Source organism: Neopsephotus bourkii, unplaced genomic scaffold, assembly GCF_033783945.1.
Source record: "Neopsephotus bourkii isolate Nb327-2 ecotype Australia unplaced genomic scaffold, CSIRO-AGI_Nbou_v1 NB_1778, whole genome shotgun sequence".
NCBI lineage: Eukaryota > Metazoa > Chordata > Aves > Psittaciformes > Psittacidae > Neopsephotus > Neopsephotus bourkii.
In genome coordinates, this window is record NW_026902252.1 from 948,043 (window position 1) to 964,271 (window position 16,229).

A 16,229-nucleotide genomic window follows, 5' to 3' on the forward strand; every position below is an offset into this window, starting at 1 on the left:
CATGCGATTTAATGGATGTTTTCCTGTATGCTCCAGAAAATCCGTAGTTGTCAAACAAACACAATGTGTTGCAGAAGGGAAAATGTCCCAGTAAACAGCCAAGTCAGAGCTTTACAATCTGTGTTTTGTGAACGTAGAGGGCAGTAAATACCCCTGCATCCAGATAAAACAGGGGAGAAGGAGCCCTTGAATTACTGGAGTCCACCATTAGCTGTTCTGTCAGACCAGGGAACTGAAGGATAACCTCTGGAGTCATTTATACCTTCAGCATGGAGTACTGTCCTGGAGAGACCTCTAAGAGGGCTTTAAGAAAGCTGGAGAGGGGCTTGGGACAAGGGCCTGTAGGGACAGGCCAAGGGGAATGGCTTGAACCTGCCCGAGGGGAGACTGAGCTGAGCTCTTAGGCAGAAGCTCTTCCCTGTGAGGGTGCTGAGGCTCTGGCACAGGGTGCCCAGAGAAGCTGTGGCTGCCCCATCCCTGGCAGTGCTCAAGGCCAGGTTGGACACAGGGGCTTGGAGCAAGCTGCTCCAGTGGAAGGTGTTGGGATTGGAGCTGGATGAGCTTTAAGGTCCCTTTAACCCAAACCTGGCTGGGATTCTGTGATCTGAACATCCAGATATCTTAAAACTGCACTTGTTAAACTCTGCATCTTCAGCTGACCCCATCCCTGTGCTACGGAATTTGGTATAGGGTTACTGACTTGAATGCCTTCTCTGTTTTAACAGGCAGAAAGATGCTTCTCTCCTCCCCGAAGCTGTGTGTTATATTCCCCTTAACAGCATGTTGTGGGATGGCTGCATTCAGTGCTAAAAATGCCGATAGATTAATTGCAGTTGTTATGTTGGAAACACAAGCTAAGGCTGGACTGCAGGGAGATGCTTTTTCTGCCTTTTCCTTTCCCCCCTCCTCCTTTGTAACATCCCTACAAGAAGAGTAATCACAACTTCTTAACCAGGAAGGAGAGAAGTGTTCATCTCGTGTCTATATTGCCCTTTGCACAAACCATCCTTGTCCAGGGAAGAGGAAGCCACGTTTTCTTCACCACCTTCCCTCAGTGAGAATATGATTATTCATCTCCAAGTAGGAGAAGTGCCTGTAGTCTGTGTGTGTTGCTTGGGACTCCGTTTCCCTGTTTCTTGTGCTGCTTTTGCCTGCTCAAATGTGTGACACTGCATCTACAAAGCCATAAAAAGGTGATTGGAAGTTCATCAGGGCAGGTAATGACCCAGGCCATGTACACCAAGAGGCGGCTGCAGAGGAATAGAGGTAACAGCGGTTGAGCCACATTTAAGAGAAGGAATTGCTCTTGGATGAGGGTATTTTTCTCTATTTAAAGGCTCAGTTTAATAATTACCAACACAGGGAATTCTTGAAGCTGGGCTTATGGAAAAAAGAGGGAGTGGAAACAGGAGCCCTTGTGCAGCATCCTCCCCTTCTCCTCCTCTTCCTCACAAGCAGTGCAGGCTCTTCCCTGCTTCTTGTCCTTGTGTGCAGTGTCAGGAATCCCTAAAACTGTGCAAGGCACCTGGAGCTGGGTATGTGCCACCTCAGAGTGGCTTTTGGAGAAGGAAAAGCCAATGTCTTTAAATAAATGCAGCAGTCACAGTTCCTGTTCACTCTTGCTTCCCTCCACATCCAAACCTCACAGTAAATCCAGTGTGCAAAGACTTTGTACCACCGTTGCAAACTGGTCCCATCCCAGTCCCTCCCAATACCAATACCAATCAGGTATTGGCACTGTGATGTGATGAATTCCATTATAGAGTAGAAACCCTGAATCTGCACAAAGTGGTCAGTGTCAGGGGTCTGGTACTTGCATCATTGAGTTTAATGGGGCTTTGGGTATTTATACCAATCTCTGCAGTAAACCAGAGTGTTTCCAAGTTCCTGGTACATCATACAGGGAGGCAGCAGAGGAGAATTGCCATGGAATTGGATTTGCAGGATGCTGTGATGAGGACTGATTGCAGTGATGCTGGGTAATCTGCAAATGAGCAAATTTGCAATTCCCGATGCAATGTGAACCCAAAACCTGAATGTTTGAACGTGGAGCTGCAAATGAGGGCTTAAACAGAATAATGGGATAGTGAGGTTGTTGAGACACCGCTCAAGTATCATTGTAAATAAGAAAAGCCAAACTGTGAGCGTTTGGAGGGGAATTGTGTATCATTTAATCACTGTTGTGCTGGTTTGAAAGCTGTAAAGCTGGCTAGTTCACAGGAGAAGTGAGAATATGCTTTTATGCATTATGGGAGAGAAAAAGCCTGGGATGTGTAGAAAAGCCTGGGATGAAAGAATTAAATAATTCATATCTTAATTCATATTATTCCAGTGAATTTAATCATCTTCATAATGGTTTGTAATACTTGCAGGTGAGCTGGTTCTGTGTATTCCAGAGACAACAGGGTTTTCCCAGCCATACTCGGATAATTCCCATTGCACAAACCATTGCAGATGGGGGCATCAGGGTCTGCCAAGAAAGATAGATTTGAATTAAGCAGTTATGAAAATGCTCATAAACCCCAAGTATGTCCAAGAGAAATCCTGGAGCTGAGCAGCGCCGTGTTTGCACTGAGATGCAGGAACTGTGGCCCGTGGTGGCTGCAGGTCCCAGGGATGGTGGTGACACTGGGGCTGGTCCCAGGGATGGTGGTGACACTGGGACTGGTCCCAGGGATGGTGGTGACACTGGGGCTGGTTCCAGGGATGGTGGTGACACTGGGGCTGGTCCCAGGGATGGTGGTGACACTGGGGCTGGTCCCAGGGATGTGGTGACACTGGGGCTGGTCCCAGGGATGGTGGTGACACTGGGGCTGGTTCCAGGGATGGTGGTGACACTGGGACTGGTCCCAGGGATGCTTCCCGATGTGCCAAGCACAGTTCACTCCCGCAGGATTTCTGTGAGCTCTTTTGGCACTTCCCTTTCCTCTCAGGACTCCACTGCCTTTATGTGCAGCCGTGGGCTGGCTGCTGCCACAGTGTGGGTGGTGTGGTGCTGTCACACATTTGTCACCAAGGTGGGTGTCTGTATCTCGATAATGTGACCCCTGCAACTGGAGGGGCAGAGAGACACTGGGAGCATCTCATGTGGCTGGTTTGGCTTCCCATGGTATTCATTTGTGAGGGCAGGTGGATAAAAAGAGCTAATTCTTTGCTGTCCGCACTCTTTGCACAGGTTGTGGACTCCATGGTGAGGTACCTGAGCTCTGGGCATCTCCAGAGATGCCACCATTGGTTGCTCAGTAGCCTTTATTTTGTGTTGCCAACGTACTGATTGTAGGTCAAAAGCTGCTTCACCTCCTCTTCAGTCATCTTGGTCCCTGGGAGGACAAAGGGAGACAGCGAGAGCAGGAACTGCTTCACCTCTTTCACATGATGGTACCAGTGTTCAAAAGTTAGCATGGGATGGAAAAAAGAGCCTTTTGTTACTGATGTGTTCTGTAGGCTTTAGTAGGAGGAGATTCTTTTAAGGGGAAATAGAGGGAGGTTTAGATAAGGTATAAGGCAGAAGCTCTTCCCTGTGAGGGTGCTGAGGCGCTGGCACAGGGTGCCCAGAGAAGCTGTGGCTGCCCCATCCCTGGCAGTGCTCAAGGCCAGGTTGGACACAGGGGCTTGGAGCAAGCTGCTCCAGTGGAAGGGGTCCCTGCCTGTGGCAGGGGTTGGAGCTGGATGAGCTTTAAGGTCCCTTCAACCCAGACCAGTCTGGGACTCTATGATCCGATCTGTTCTCAGATGCTCTGGCTGTAGCTGTTATCTCTGTAATTTGGCAATAATGCCACTTTTCATATCAGCTGAAAAAATATCATCTGCTGTAACATTCTGTCTTTGCAAGTTTTAAACATTTTCATGGTTACTTATGCTGAAAGAGCACAGGAGCAGGAGCAAACAGTCCTGTTGGAGGGAAGACAGAGCTGCTTCTGCCAGCACTGCGAGTTTGAGCTGTTAGGCACCCTTCCTAAAAGTGAGGCCATTCTGAAACTAAAGCTTGAGGGAAAATAAAGGTGCTGGGTTTGTAGTAGGGGCAGAACTGCTGCAGGGGGTTTATTAAGTAATAGGTTTGGGAGTTCATTAGGTGAGAGATTCATGGAGATGAAGATACAGGGTTTAAATTACAGTAATAATCCTCTTACTTCTGAAGAGCTGAACACTGAGAGATTTCCCCTTCTGGGTACCAGTAGTGGCAGTTGTTCAGGTAATAAAAGGGGTTTGGTTTGAGGCTGGGGGAGGGCAGAGCAAACTCAACAAATAAATGATGATCCAGAATTAAAAGGCACATCCCTGTTGGCACCATCCTTCCATACTTGTGGACCAGCGTGTGCTGCTGCAGGGGATTTCTTTACCTGCATCTGAGGCCAGATTCCTGCTGCCCAGGCCTGTGACCCAAGGGAAAGCCACCTAAGAGCAGCCTGAAGGGCTGGTGCATCACCACAGCCTGTCCTGCACACCCTGATGGGGTTTTCCTTCAGCAGCTGGAAGGAAAACTGAGTCTGGTGTTAAAAACAAGGGATCAAAAGGAAATACGGGCACAGGGATCTTATTGATGACTCGTGTAGTGCTCTGCCCTGTACCTTGCTGAGCTTTGTGTCAGGAGCTTGTGTAAATAGGAATTGATGAACTTAAGGTCATGGCACCTTAGTATAAAGTACCCTGAGTGTTTCTGCAGTTGCTCAGCTGGGGTGGCTCTAACCAACAGTTAGTGTTTAACTGGGTCAGCGAACATCTGTGTTGGAGACCATTGTGGTGCAGGAATACCTGTGCACCCTGAGAAATATGTCTGGGTTTGTTTGAGGTCTCTTGCAGGAAGAGCTGGATTTTGAAGCAGCTTCACCCTGTTCCCAATTTCCTATTTGATGTCTCAGTCTAAAGTGGTAAAAACTCCTTTTGTACATGTGCAGTGAGCTGTCAGCTGCATGCTCCTGTTAGTGCAGGGACCTGCATGCTCAGAGCTACCAACCACCACAGCAAGGTATCAGCGTTTAACTCACATCCAAGCACCACACTGCTTTCTGTCATGCCCGTGCAGGACAAACAGCCCTTGGGGTGTCTCGGGGGTGCCAGTGGCCCCTGCACACTCCCTGTTGTTAGGAAACGTTTTGCTTGTGCCGCCGTGTTCCTCCCCAAGAGGTGAAAGCTCTTTGTTGACCTTCAGCAGGGTTTCAGCTCACCCCGAGCCAGCAGGAACGTGTTGGTGTCACTGGGAAGGAACTGGAAGTCCGAAGGTTTTCCTTCTCCCCCAAGGTCACAGCGATGGTGATAGAGCAGCAGCTCCTGAGTCACGGTCATGTGGTGGAACTGCAAGACCATTTCTCCTCCTCATATGTAACCCCAGTAAATATAGACCCAGCCAAACTCCTTCCCTAAGCTGGGACAGGATTCATGGAATAGCCACAGCTCTTAACCCCTTCCCACACCAAACAGAGGGCAGCAAGCTGCAGAAGCAGTGCTTCCTGTGGGAATTGCAGAGGTTTGGTCCAAGCAGAGATCTCCCTGGGCTGTGGGAGCAGAGCGGCGTGACTCTGACTCAGCTCTTTCCATGCCCATGTGTGCACTTTGCCTGTGTATTCCCAGTACAGGCAGTTCTGAGGGAGTTGTGTTACGCAGCAGGCTCAGTGTTGATTAACCAGCTAAGAATAACTGGTTTCATTTGGTTTGGTGCTTGTGGTTCCTGCCTTTCTCTCCTTGCTTGGCACACTCGGAGCTTCCTTTCCCCAAGGTGGGAACTGCACGGAGAGGGTTTTCCCTGCCAGGCTGCAGGAATACCTAAGCACACCTACCCTTTGTAAAGAGCCACATCTGAAGTCTGAAATGCCTCAGGTGAAAGCTTGAAGGGAAACAAATTGCTGTGCCTCAAAGTGGAGCAGCTCAGGTGCCATCCGGTCCCCTCCAGCTCAGGGTGCTGCAGTTACCTTGGCTTCAGGGGTTCTGTTTGGGTGCTTCTGCACCAGAATCTTTACGCAGAGCAGCCCTTGCTGCCCAGCCTCCCCTCAGCATAGTTTATTTAGGGGATTTTCAGAGCATTTCCTCTCTTTGTCCCCATCACTGCAGCCCTGGTGCAGAAAAGCCACGTATTTCCAGCGTGACTGCACGTGGTTCTCTGACTTTGTACCTATTTAGATGCTGGGCACAGAAAGGAAGCCCTTTTGACAGATGAATAGATGCAATACTTTTAATCAGCTGACTTGTGTGAAAAGCAGTGGAGCACTGTGCTTTGTTCTGCTGGATGTTGTGATTCAGGCTGCCATGTACTTCTATGTTAACTTAGTACCTTCAGAAACTGATAAAGGGCTTTTTTCTTCCCTTTCCCACCTCCCCCCCCCTTATGGTGCTATCACAAATACCAGTTCAGGCACACCTGCATCTGGTTTGGAGCATGCTGGGCAGAAGCGTTCATTGTGTAATAGTTGTGAAACGTGTTTATTTAGGTGATGTTTGTTGTCTTCAGTGGGATTTGTGTTGCGCTTGTTCCTCAAGGCTGCAGTTGTGGGTTGCCTGTGTTAAAAACCACTGCCTGCCCAAACGTACCTTGTTTTGATGGCAGCTTAATAGCAGAAACCCTTCAGTGCTGCTGTTTCTGTGCTAGGTAGAAAAATGGCTGGATGAGCCCAAAATGTGGTGGTGAGTGGAGTTACCTCCAGTTGGTGGCTGCTCACAAGTGGTGTTCCCAGGGCTCAGGTCTGTTTAATGTCTTCATCAATGACCTGGGCAATGAGATCAAGGGCACCCTCAGATGACACCAGGTTGGGTGGGAGCGTTGATCTGCTGGAGGGCAGGAGGCTCTGCAGATGGATCTGGACAGGCTGGATCCATGGGATGTGCCAATGGGATGAGGTTCAACAAGGCTCAGTGCTGGATCCTGCACTTGGGCCACAACAACCCCCTGCAATGCTTCAGGCTTGGGGAAGAGCAGCTGGAAACTGCTCATGGAAAAGGACCTGGAGGTGCTGATTGATGGAGCTGAACATGAGCAGCTTGTGCCCAGGCAGCCCCCAGCATCCTGGCCTGGATCAGCACCAGTGCGGCAGCAGGGCCAGGGCAGGGATTGTGCCCCTGCACTGGGCACTGGTGAGGCTGCACCTCGAATCCTGTGTTCAGCTCTGGGTCCCTCACTACAGGAGAGACATTGAGGGGCTGGAGCGGGGCCAGAGAAGGGAATGGAGCTGGTGCAGGGCCTGGAGCACAGGGGTGATGGGGAAGGGCTGAGGGACCTGGGGGGTCAGATGGAGAGGAGAAGGCTCAAGGGGGACCTGATGGCTGCCTCCAACTGCCTGACAGGAGGATGGAGCCAGGAGGGGCTGGGCTCTGCTCCCAAGGAACAAGGGATGGGACAAGAGGAACCGGCCTCAAGCTGCACCAGGGCAGGGTTAGATGGAGCTGAGGAACAGTTTGTTGTCAAGCGCTGGAACAGGCTGCCCAGGGCAGGGCTGGACTCACCAGCCCTGGAGGGATTTAGCAGACGTCTGGGTGTGATGCTTGGAGACATGGGTTAGTGGTGGCCTTGGCAGTGCTGGGTTAACTTGAGCTCGATGATCATGAAGGTCTTTTCCAACCCAAACGATTCTGTGCTTCTGTTGAAGCCTTCACATGCTTTTTTCTTTATTTATAACTTAATGCTATACTTATTCTGAAAGGGTTTGAATGCTGAAGCAAATTTAACACTCGATTGCGTCGTCTTTCATGTGCCTCTCAGCCCTCCGGGTGTCAGAAATGACATCTGTTAGCAGCGAGGTGCCTGGCTTTGGCACTGTGTTTGAAATGCCTGCTTTACAGACTTGCTGCTAAAAGTCATCGTTCTTCAGGCTCAGTGATAGCTGCGCTTCTTTTCTTTCCAATTCCCTTCTGCTTCGGTGATGAGAAGAAGAGAGGGCTCCAGTGAGACCTTAGAGCAGCTCCAGTGCCTAAAGGGGCTGCAGGAAAGCTGGAGAGGGGCTTGGGACAAGGGCCTGTAGGGACAGGCCAAGGGGAATGGCTTGAACCTGCCCGAGGGGAGACTGAGCTGAGCTCTTAGGCAGAAGCTCTTCCCTGTGAGGGTGCTGAGGCGCTGGCACAGGGTGCCCAGAGAAGCTGTGGCTGCCCCATCCCTGGCAGTGCTCAAGGCCAGGTTGGACACAGGGGCTTGGAGCAAGCTGCTCCAGTGGAAGGGGTCCCTGCCCGTGGCAGGGGTTGGAGCTGGAGGAGCTTTAAGGTCCCTTCCAACCCAAACCATTCCGTAATTCTGTGATGAAGACTTGGGGTGTTTTGGAGGTGGGTGAGGACTTTGGGGGAAGCATGGAAGTGACTTAGGCTTTGCACTGATGCATGTCATTTAAGCCTGAATAAAACATGTTTTCTTCAGCCTGGAGAAGTCTGAGAATAGTGGATGTTTTTTTCTCTCTTTTCTGAGATGCTGTGGGACCTGCAGTTCTAACCATTTGGGATAAAGTCTCTTCTTATGAGCTGGAGGTCAACTGGTCCATTTACATCCAGGTGTCCATTTGCACCCTTGGTGCTGTTTGGTAAGATACAAAGAGCAGCATCAGGCCTCTTTGCAAGGTTCATGGTGACAGACAGCGCTGCTGATCCACCAAGGGGAGAAGCCTCAGCCTCATGCTGGGCAGAGATCCCAGGCACCAGAAAGTCCACAGCAAGATGCTGCTAAGTGCAGGACAGCTTCTGTAGGCTGTGGATGGAAAGGTACAAGTACCCCACATCTTGTTAGTGCTCGATTACTCCTCAGTGCTGCACTTGCTCCTCGCTGTGGTGTCACCGCTGCTGTGAGATATGGTGCATGCTGTTTATTACACAGCACTGACACCAACAGCTCGTGCAGAATCACACTTGTCAAATAAAAGGGGGAAATATTTGATGCTGCATCTGACATCTCCAAAAATTAGAAGACTTCTTGCAAATTACTCGTTGATGGGAATTAGAGGTTTTGCCAGTGGTAAGAAGGTAGGAAAGTGCTGGCTGCGGAGGATTAGACTGAATGAGCTCCTGGGGTGGAGTGGCAATGGAAAAGCTGCCCTGCTCCTGCAAGAGATCTCCACTTCCATCACAGGAGCTGATTAAAGCATTGAATTGCTCTTGAACCAGAGTCTTTGCTGCTGTATTGGTATAAACTACTACAGAACAATGTTTGTCAGTTAAATATGCCACCAAGTGTGCTTTGGAGTCCTAAATCACAGCAAAGATCTGGTGGTGTGCTCAGAGGCATAGGTTTTTATCATCTCTTTAACACAAAAAAGCAGTGTGAAAATCAGGTAGAACATAGCCAAACATCCTGCTGAGTTAGCTTGTGCCATAGAAACGCTGTCCTCCAGTGTCTGTGTGCTCGGGGGTAAGCTTGGCTTTTTAATGCTGAGTTTGAGTGTGGTCCCAAAGTAGGAATTGGAGGTATTGCACCAGCAGGGACTGGTTTTGGGTTATACTCAATCCTCTCGTTCCCTCTGCCACATTCAGGTTTGGGTTTGGGTTTTGTTTTCTTCTTGAGACTGGAAAATTCATTGGCTGGATTGTGTCTGAACTGTGTTCTCATTTACCTTGTATTACATTGTGATCAGCAGGAGATGAAGCGGGGATTTTATGTTTAGTGATGAGAAAGAAACAATAGAACAGCACAGAGACCTGTGCCTGTCTCCTGGGCACTCTGCAGGGCACAGGACACTGGTCAGTGTGTGCAGGGGCACTTGGTGGTACACATCTTCCAAATGTATAGAATCTTACTATAGAGTCACAGAGGGGTTAGGGTTGAAGGGACCTTAAAGCCCATCCAGCTCCAACCCCTGCCACGGGCAGGGACCCCTTCCACTGGAGCAGCTTGCTCCAAGCCCCTGTGTCCAACCTGGCCTTGAACACTGCCAGGTCTGCTCTTCCAAACTAAAGACATACCCTTGCTCCAGAACCATCCCACATGTGCTCATGCTGACAGGGCTGAAGAGGCTGAGCTGTGGGTGAAGTCTGTGACTCTGCTGTAGGACTCAGCCTGGGAGGTGAGAAGGAAATCCGTGCTTTACCCAGTGGCATGCTCTTACGCCCACTTAATTCTGTAAGAAAAGCTCTCCTTAAATCACTTTCTTTTTCTTCAAGCCATGCATCCTTTGCCTGCTGAGGCCTGGATGAGTCTCCTTTGAAAGGCAGGACATGCCTGCCTGTACTTGGCACAGTTGGCTAATGCAGACTTGAAAGTTTTGCAGGCTTCAGGACTGAGTATCCTTCTAGAAAGAGCACGTTTTGTGTTGTTCCTACACCACTCCTTGAGCTGTTTGCCTAAAACTGCTTCAGGCTTTATGCTGGACCATCTCTCTTGAGAGCTATGGGGTTTATGAGTTTCTTTTTTCTTCCTTTAATACAAGCAGGTTTAGTTTACTAACTCTAACTTAGTTTTATTGTTTAAAAACTTAATTATTCAAATGAAATCTAGCACAGTTCGAATCAAAGATACCCTGAAACGTGCCTGAGGGCTGGTGCAGCGAAACCTCTGCTCTCAATATCCCATTACGGATTGAAGCAGCTCTCTTTAGTCCTTAGACCTGCTATTGAATTTTAATGCAAGGGCCATGAAATTCAAAGATGAGATTCTTCGGCAGAGCTTGTGGTGTGAATAAATCCTAATTCAGTGTACAGAGGAGTATTGCAGTGCTTTTAAGCATAATCTGTACAATGAGCCGAAAGTCTTTCTCCCAGAGAAAACCCAATAAGCTCCTTTATTCATCAGATAAATCTGATGGTGTGTAACCAGGGGGTTAACAGGGACTGTGGTTACCATTATTACGTGGTTGCCAATATCCAGCGCTGGCACCATGAGGGATGGACAGTGAAGGGGAAGAGCTAAGGGGATGAAGAAGTGGTTTGGAAAGGAGTCGTGCAGGACTTACAGGGCAGCATGTAGAATTGGGCTGATGCCTCTTTAAAGTGGAGGCTGTTGTAGGCTGGGTTTAGGCCATTACAATAACAAACTATTAACAATTTAAAGAAGGTGAGTTACAATCTTTTTTTAAAGAGAATAAGGAGAACTCTATAGAGTTAGTTCCAAATGTCTTGTTAAAATGTGCATTCCCCATAACTGCACAGCTCCAGTTTATTGTTACTTCGGGCACATAACATGGGAGAGCATCTGGTGGTATAAATGGTTATAGCCCATTGAAATGAGGAACAGTTTGCACAGCCCATGCTCTGCCTCACATCTGTAACGATTTGGGGCCCTTTTCATTGTGTTGCAAACGCTTTCAAGCAGCACTGGGGTGTGTTAAATGTGTTGGAGCTTGTTCCTTAGTGTTTGCCTTGTTCCGGAGGATTTATCGGCAATACCCATGGTTCCAGCTTTCCTGGGAAGCAGGTTCAGAGGAGGCTTTTGGGAAGCACGTGGCTGGGGGTCTGAACACAGTGGGTTTCAGAGATGTACTGTTTTAATGGGGAGCTTTGGGCAGTGTTGGCACATTGGTTGTCCCCTTGATGGAGAAGGTTTTCTGCACCAGCATCACCTGTGTCACCTTTATCCCCGTGTTGATCAGCAGTCCACCTGATAACATGTTCAGTTCTGTGCTTTGGGATGAATTGCTTGATGCACTCATTTGTTACTTACTTTTCTTGTTCCCTGGCAGGCTCCCTACCCCTCAGGACAGAATGCAGCTCCAACCACACTGGTGTACCCTCAAGCCCCTCAGACAATGAACACGCAGCCTCAGACCCGCTCGCCGGTAAGGGAGCTCGCCTTCGCACTACCCTTCATTCTTTCTTCCTGGTCCGTGTGTGTCTCTGTGTGTCTGTGTGTGTCTGTAGCACTGGGCCAGTTCTCTGGAAAACGTATTCTACTGAACTGGAAGCACGTTCCAAATGGCAAATGTTGACTGCATCTTTCAGACGCTCTCCTGGTAGGATCGTTTTCAAGTGGCTTATCAGAAGAGAAGCGATGGAGGGATTCTCATCTCCGTGCAAATAACACCATTTATTTTTAGCATAGTTGCTTTCAGGTTCACTTTATTTTAAGAGTTTAGATTCATTGCCAGAATCTTTCTCCTTTCTTCTTTTTCTTTTTTTTTTTTCCCCTTTTTTTCCCCCTTTAAGGAAGTATTTCATGAAGTCAAGAAACCAAAATGGTTCTCTGCATCAGCACTCAGTCTCCAGTGGCCTCTGGGCCTTGCTTCTGCCTCAGTGCCACTGGATCAGTTCTAACCTAGCACCTCATAGGTGCTCACACATTTAACATAGAGCTTCAGGGTACCCACATCTTTTTGTGGTGAGCCCCTTTTTCATCCAACTTCAGGTTTGATTGTCCTCCATCATCTTTTATTTTTCCTTTCTGTGTGTGTATTGGAATACTGCTCTGCTGCTGTAGGACTTCTAGCGGAATCTCTGCTCATAGTACAAATCCACATGGTGTTAGGAGACCCTCCTAGGGCTCAGCTCAGCTTCTGGAGGTGCGGTAGCTTGCCATCATGGCATCTCAAGCCTCAGTTAGCCAAGGGAGCAGCAACCCTGTGCCTCTTGCAAAGCCACATCTGCATCATAACACTTTCAGGTTTCCTATAAAGCCACTGCGCCATTCCCAGCACTTCTCTTTTCAGAGTAAGATGAATGCTGCTGCAGGTGGCAGCTGAAGGCTCCAAGACAGAAGTCTTCTGGTTGTCCAGGTATATATATACACACTCACACACAGAGGGTAAGCTTCCTCCCTGTGTGCAGCCACATTGATGTGCTTGCCCCAGCCCTGGAGGTTCCACCTCCATGGGATTTGCAGGAGGGTGACTCCTGAGACCCGTTAACCTCTGTGTTGATGAACAGTTAACACCAGTTTGATGATGTGGACACCTGCAACTTTATCCTTAGCCCCTCATTTTGATCAGTAATGCAGGATACTGATGGTAACCCCCTTCTCTTCTCAGTAAGTATAATCATCGTGAATTGTTGAAAAGCACAGCTAAGTTGGTATGGTTAGAAGTGGAGCGAAAACCTGACTGAAGAGCTGCATCTCTAAACCAGTTTTTTTGACAGCCCAGCAGAACAGTGCCAATACATTGCACAGACAACTGGAAGAGGAGGAAGGTTTTGGAACAGAGTCCGGTTTACAGGTCCCTGGCTGGAAGAGGCTGGATAAAATACTGCATTGTAAGCAATATAACAAACTGTACTCCTTCTTGCAGGCGGTTGTGCCGATGGCACTGTTTTGATTTCATCCTTTCTTTCTTTATTAAGTTTGTCTTTTACCACATCTTGGGTTTTGTTGGCTGATCTACAGCATTGCACTGGGTTTGCTGCTTTGCTAAAAGCATGAGCTGCCCTGGCAGGTCAAGTGGTGACACCAAGTCCAAAGCTGGATTGCAGCTGGGAGGGTCTGACTGGGGTAGGGCAGAGACCAGGCTCACTCTGGGTTTGCTGCTCTGCGGGTAACATCTGCAGTGAATTTGGTTGGAAAATGGGTCAAATTGTAGGAGTTTGGCCCTGTTATTAAGGAGGAAGAACTTGTCTGCAGCTCTCAGCCATTTTTCTGTTATTTTTTTTAACTCTCCTGTGTGCAGACTTTGCCACCCGCTCTGCTAGTGACCATTTCCACCCCCATTACTAAAAGCTGCACCCATAACATCTCATTCCACCTCCCCATCCCAAAACAAATGCAGGACTGGCCCCATCCTGAGCTACTCCTGCATTTCGTTCTGGGCTTGACTTCCTTTTGGTTTTTAATTCTTATTTTGGCATTCATTTTTTAACCATCTGGTTTTGGTGGCGAGGGGAGGGTGAGGAGGGCGTGAGGAAGGTGACAGGGGGTCTTTGCCATCCCCGGGCTGCCATAGCACAGTCCCATCCAGCAGGCAGCTGTGGGTACATAGCTGAGGTTGATCCTAACCCTGCTTCCTTGAGCAGCTGAAGCTTCCTCCATCTTTTTTCTGCATTCAAGGGCCTTTGGCAATTGCAGAGTTGAGGCTTTTCTGCTCCTTCCAGGACTGCTGCCTTTGCAGTCCAACTGGCTGCATGTTTTCTCCCTGTTAGCACCATAGCAGTGCTCCAATAGCAAGAATCTCACAGCTCCAGCTAAGAGGAAGGAGAATGGATTGGGAATCACTCAGCACGCCTGAGCATGATCCATTACCTCTTGCCCGTGCCAGCCCGGAGCCCCAGGTGATTTTAACACAAACTGGCCAATTCTAGGACATTTGCCAAAACCCCATGATCAGGAGGGTGCTGGAGTGATGCAGAGGTGTTTATTGTCAGGGAGGCTTAAGCAGCAGCAGGTAGAGGGTGTACTCTGCTGTCCATGGAGCAAGGGCAGCACCAGGACGAGTGGGGTGGCAGAGATGCTGGACCCGGGTTCCATCAGGTTTTCCTTTCTATCTACTACCTTCATCAGCCAGAGGAATAAACCAGCCCAAAGTGCCTGTGCTGATCTGAGCCGGCAGTGACTACAGTTTGTTCTGTTGCTTACAGCTTCAAGTAGGAATAAATCTGATCAACCTGAATGAATGAAAAGAAATCAAAATTAAAAGCAAATCAAGAGCCAGTGGTGACCAGTTCAAAATAGATGAGGGTGTTTTTCACTAACTTTGAAGTTTTATTTTATTCCTTTATTTTTTCCCCTTGTAACACATCTTACTTTTCACCATGGAAAATATTTTGGCTTCTTAAGGTACAAGATTTCAGCTCTTGTTTTAAACACAGTGAGAACAAATCTTTCCTGTGGAACAGTGATGAGAGAGGGACCTTGACCCTGAAATGAAGCAACACGAGGTTTTAGCACCCTATCAATCTCTTTTTGACTCATTTTTCTCATTGGTGTGTACCATGGAGTGTGTAGCCCTGCAGAGAGGCTCTTGTCATCCCACCTCGGGTGGGCTTTAGCCCTATCCTCAAACACAAGGCATTGGAAGTGGGTTTGAGGAGTTATTCCTCAAGGAAAATAAGGACTTGCAGTGCATTCCTCATCCAGGGGCCTGTTTCTCACTGCTGTAGGACCAATGGGCAGAGCCACCATCCTTCACACCCTGAGCCTCAGGAGGATGCTGGGTCTCTGACTCCTTCTGTCCTATGGTTGCCATTAAAATAGAACCTTCTGCTCTTCAGTCTTACATGATGCTGCTTTGCTTTTTTTCTTTAATGTAAGGTTTAGGGGAAGTTTTCAAGGACGGGAAGACTATTTGGTGAATCAGTGCAGGTCATTCCTTATAAACTCTTGTATAGGCACACAACTCTTATATAGACACACATATAGGCATAGAGTACATCTGTAAAAACTCTTATTTGCGAAGGTTTTCATGACTTTGCACCCAAATGTCACCATGAGGTGAAGGCAGAAGGAATATATAAACACCAGTGTTAGCAGCCTAGTTCTTGGAAGTCTTAAATGTAGGCAATTAAAGTGGTTATAAAGGAGAAAATCAGCCAGACCGCTGAATATTTATACTTTGCTTCTCATGTTTGATGCCATTAAAATAGCTGGAGGTAGGGCTGCAAGGGAGCCACTTTGTCTTACTGAAAAACCCTCCTATTAAGACAACCAGTAATTAGTAACCAGCTTTGATTCCTCTTCTCAGGCAGAGAGTAAAGCATGAGGAGCCCCTGTAGTAGGAATGAGCAGAGTTGGACTGTACCTTGTGCCTCAGCACGTGCATTAAGTTACTAAACCATCACAGCCTGGTGATGGGTAGAGGCTGTGGTGGGTAAAAAGCCACTGTGGGATCTCCTTTCATTTGCTCCATTTAATTACTGGAGCTATTATCAATAGATTTCTCTGCTTTCATCACGGAGTTCTGCTCATTACACTGAGAATGAGGGGTTTAAATACTTAACTCAGCTTCTCCAAGAGCATCCCTTGTCATCTTTCTTTATATTTTCCATTTCTTGCATTCATTTTTATTTCTAACACTCAGTTACTTATTGGGAAATGCTTTTAATATTTACCAAGCATGTGAAAGCCTGATTCCTTTCCTCCACGGGTAGCCCAAGCGGGTGGGGAATGGTTTAGTGAGCTTAGGGCTGGGCACCAGGACCTCGTGTTCTCCATCCAAGCTCTCTACCCACTGATGCCTTCAGCTCCCTTGGGACGCCGTGAGTTAACCTGTCTTCACTTTCAGATGGGGGTGACAGTTCCAACTCGTTAAGGAGGGTTAGATTGTGAGGTTAAAAGCAAAAGGCTGGAAACAAATGGCACTGTGTGTTTGCATCTTTGCCTTGCAGGGACCTCCCCACGCTTGGCAGGACAATATAGCAGTGCCTACCTGGCTCTTTACTCCTCTCCAGCCATGAGTTTTCCATCCTCCGCTCCC

The 16,229-nt window shown here is 48.3% G+C and overlaps 1 protein-coding gene across 13 annotated transcripts in view; it reads left to right on the forward strand.

Annotated features, from left to right (window-relative positions):
• EIF4G3 (eukaryotic translation initiation factor 4 gamma 3) overlaps positions 1–16,229 on the forward strand; it is a 147,697-nt gene that overhangs the window by 59,067 nt on the left and 72,401 nt on the right. For all 13 annotated transcript variants that reach the window (XR_009729446.1, XM_061379486.1, XM_061379488.1 and 10 more), the window contains one exon: positions 11,577–11,672. Coding sequence is in view for 12 of the 13 variants with exons in the window: in XM_061379486.1 (XP_061235470.1) it covers positions 11,643–11,672 (30 nt within the window). In the remaining variant the exon portion in view is untranslated. The remainder of the gene's footprint in view (positions 1–11,576; positions 11,673–16,229) is intronic.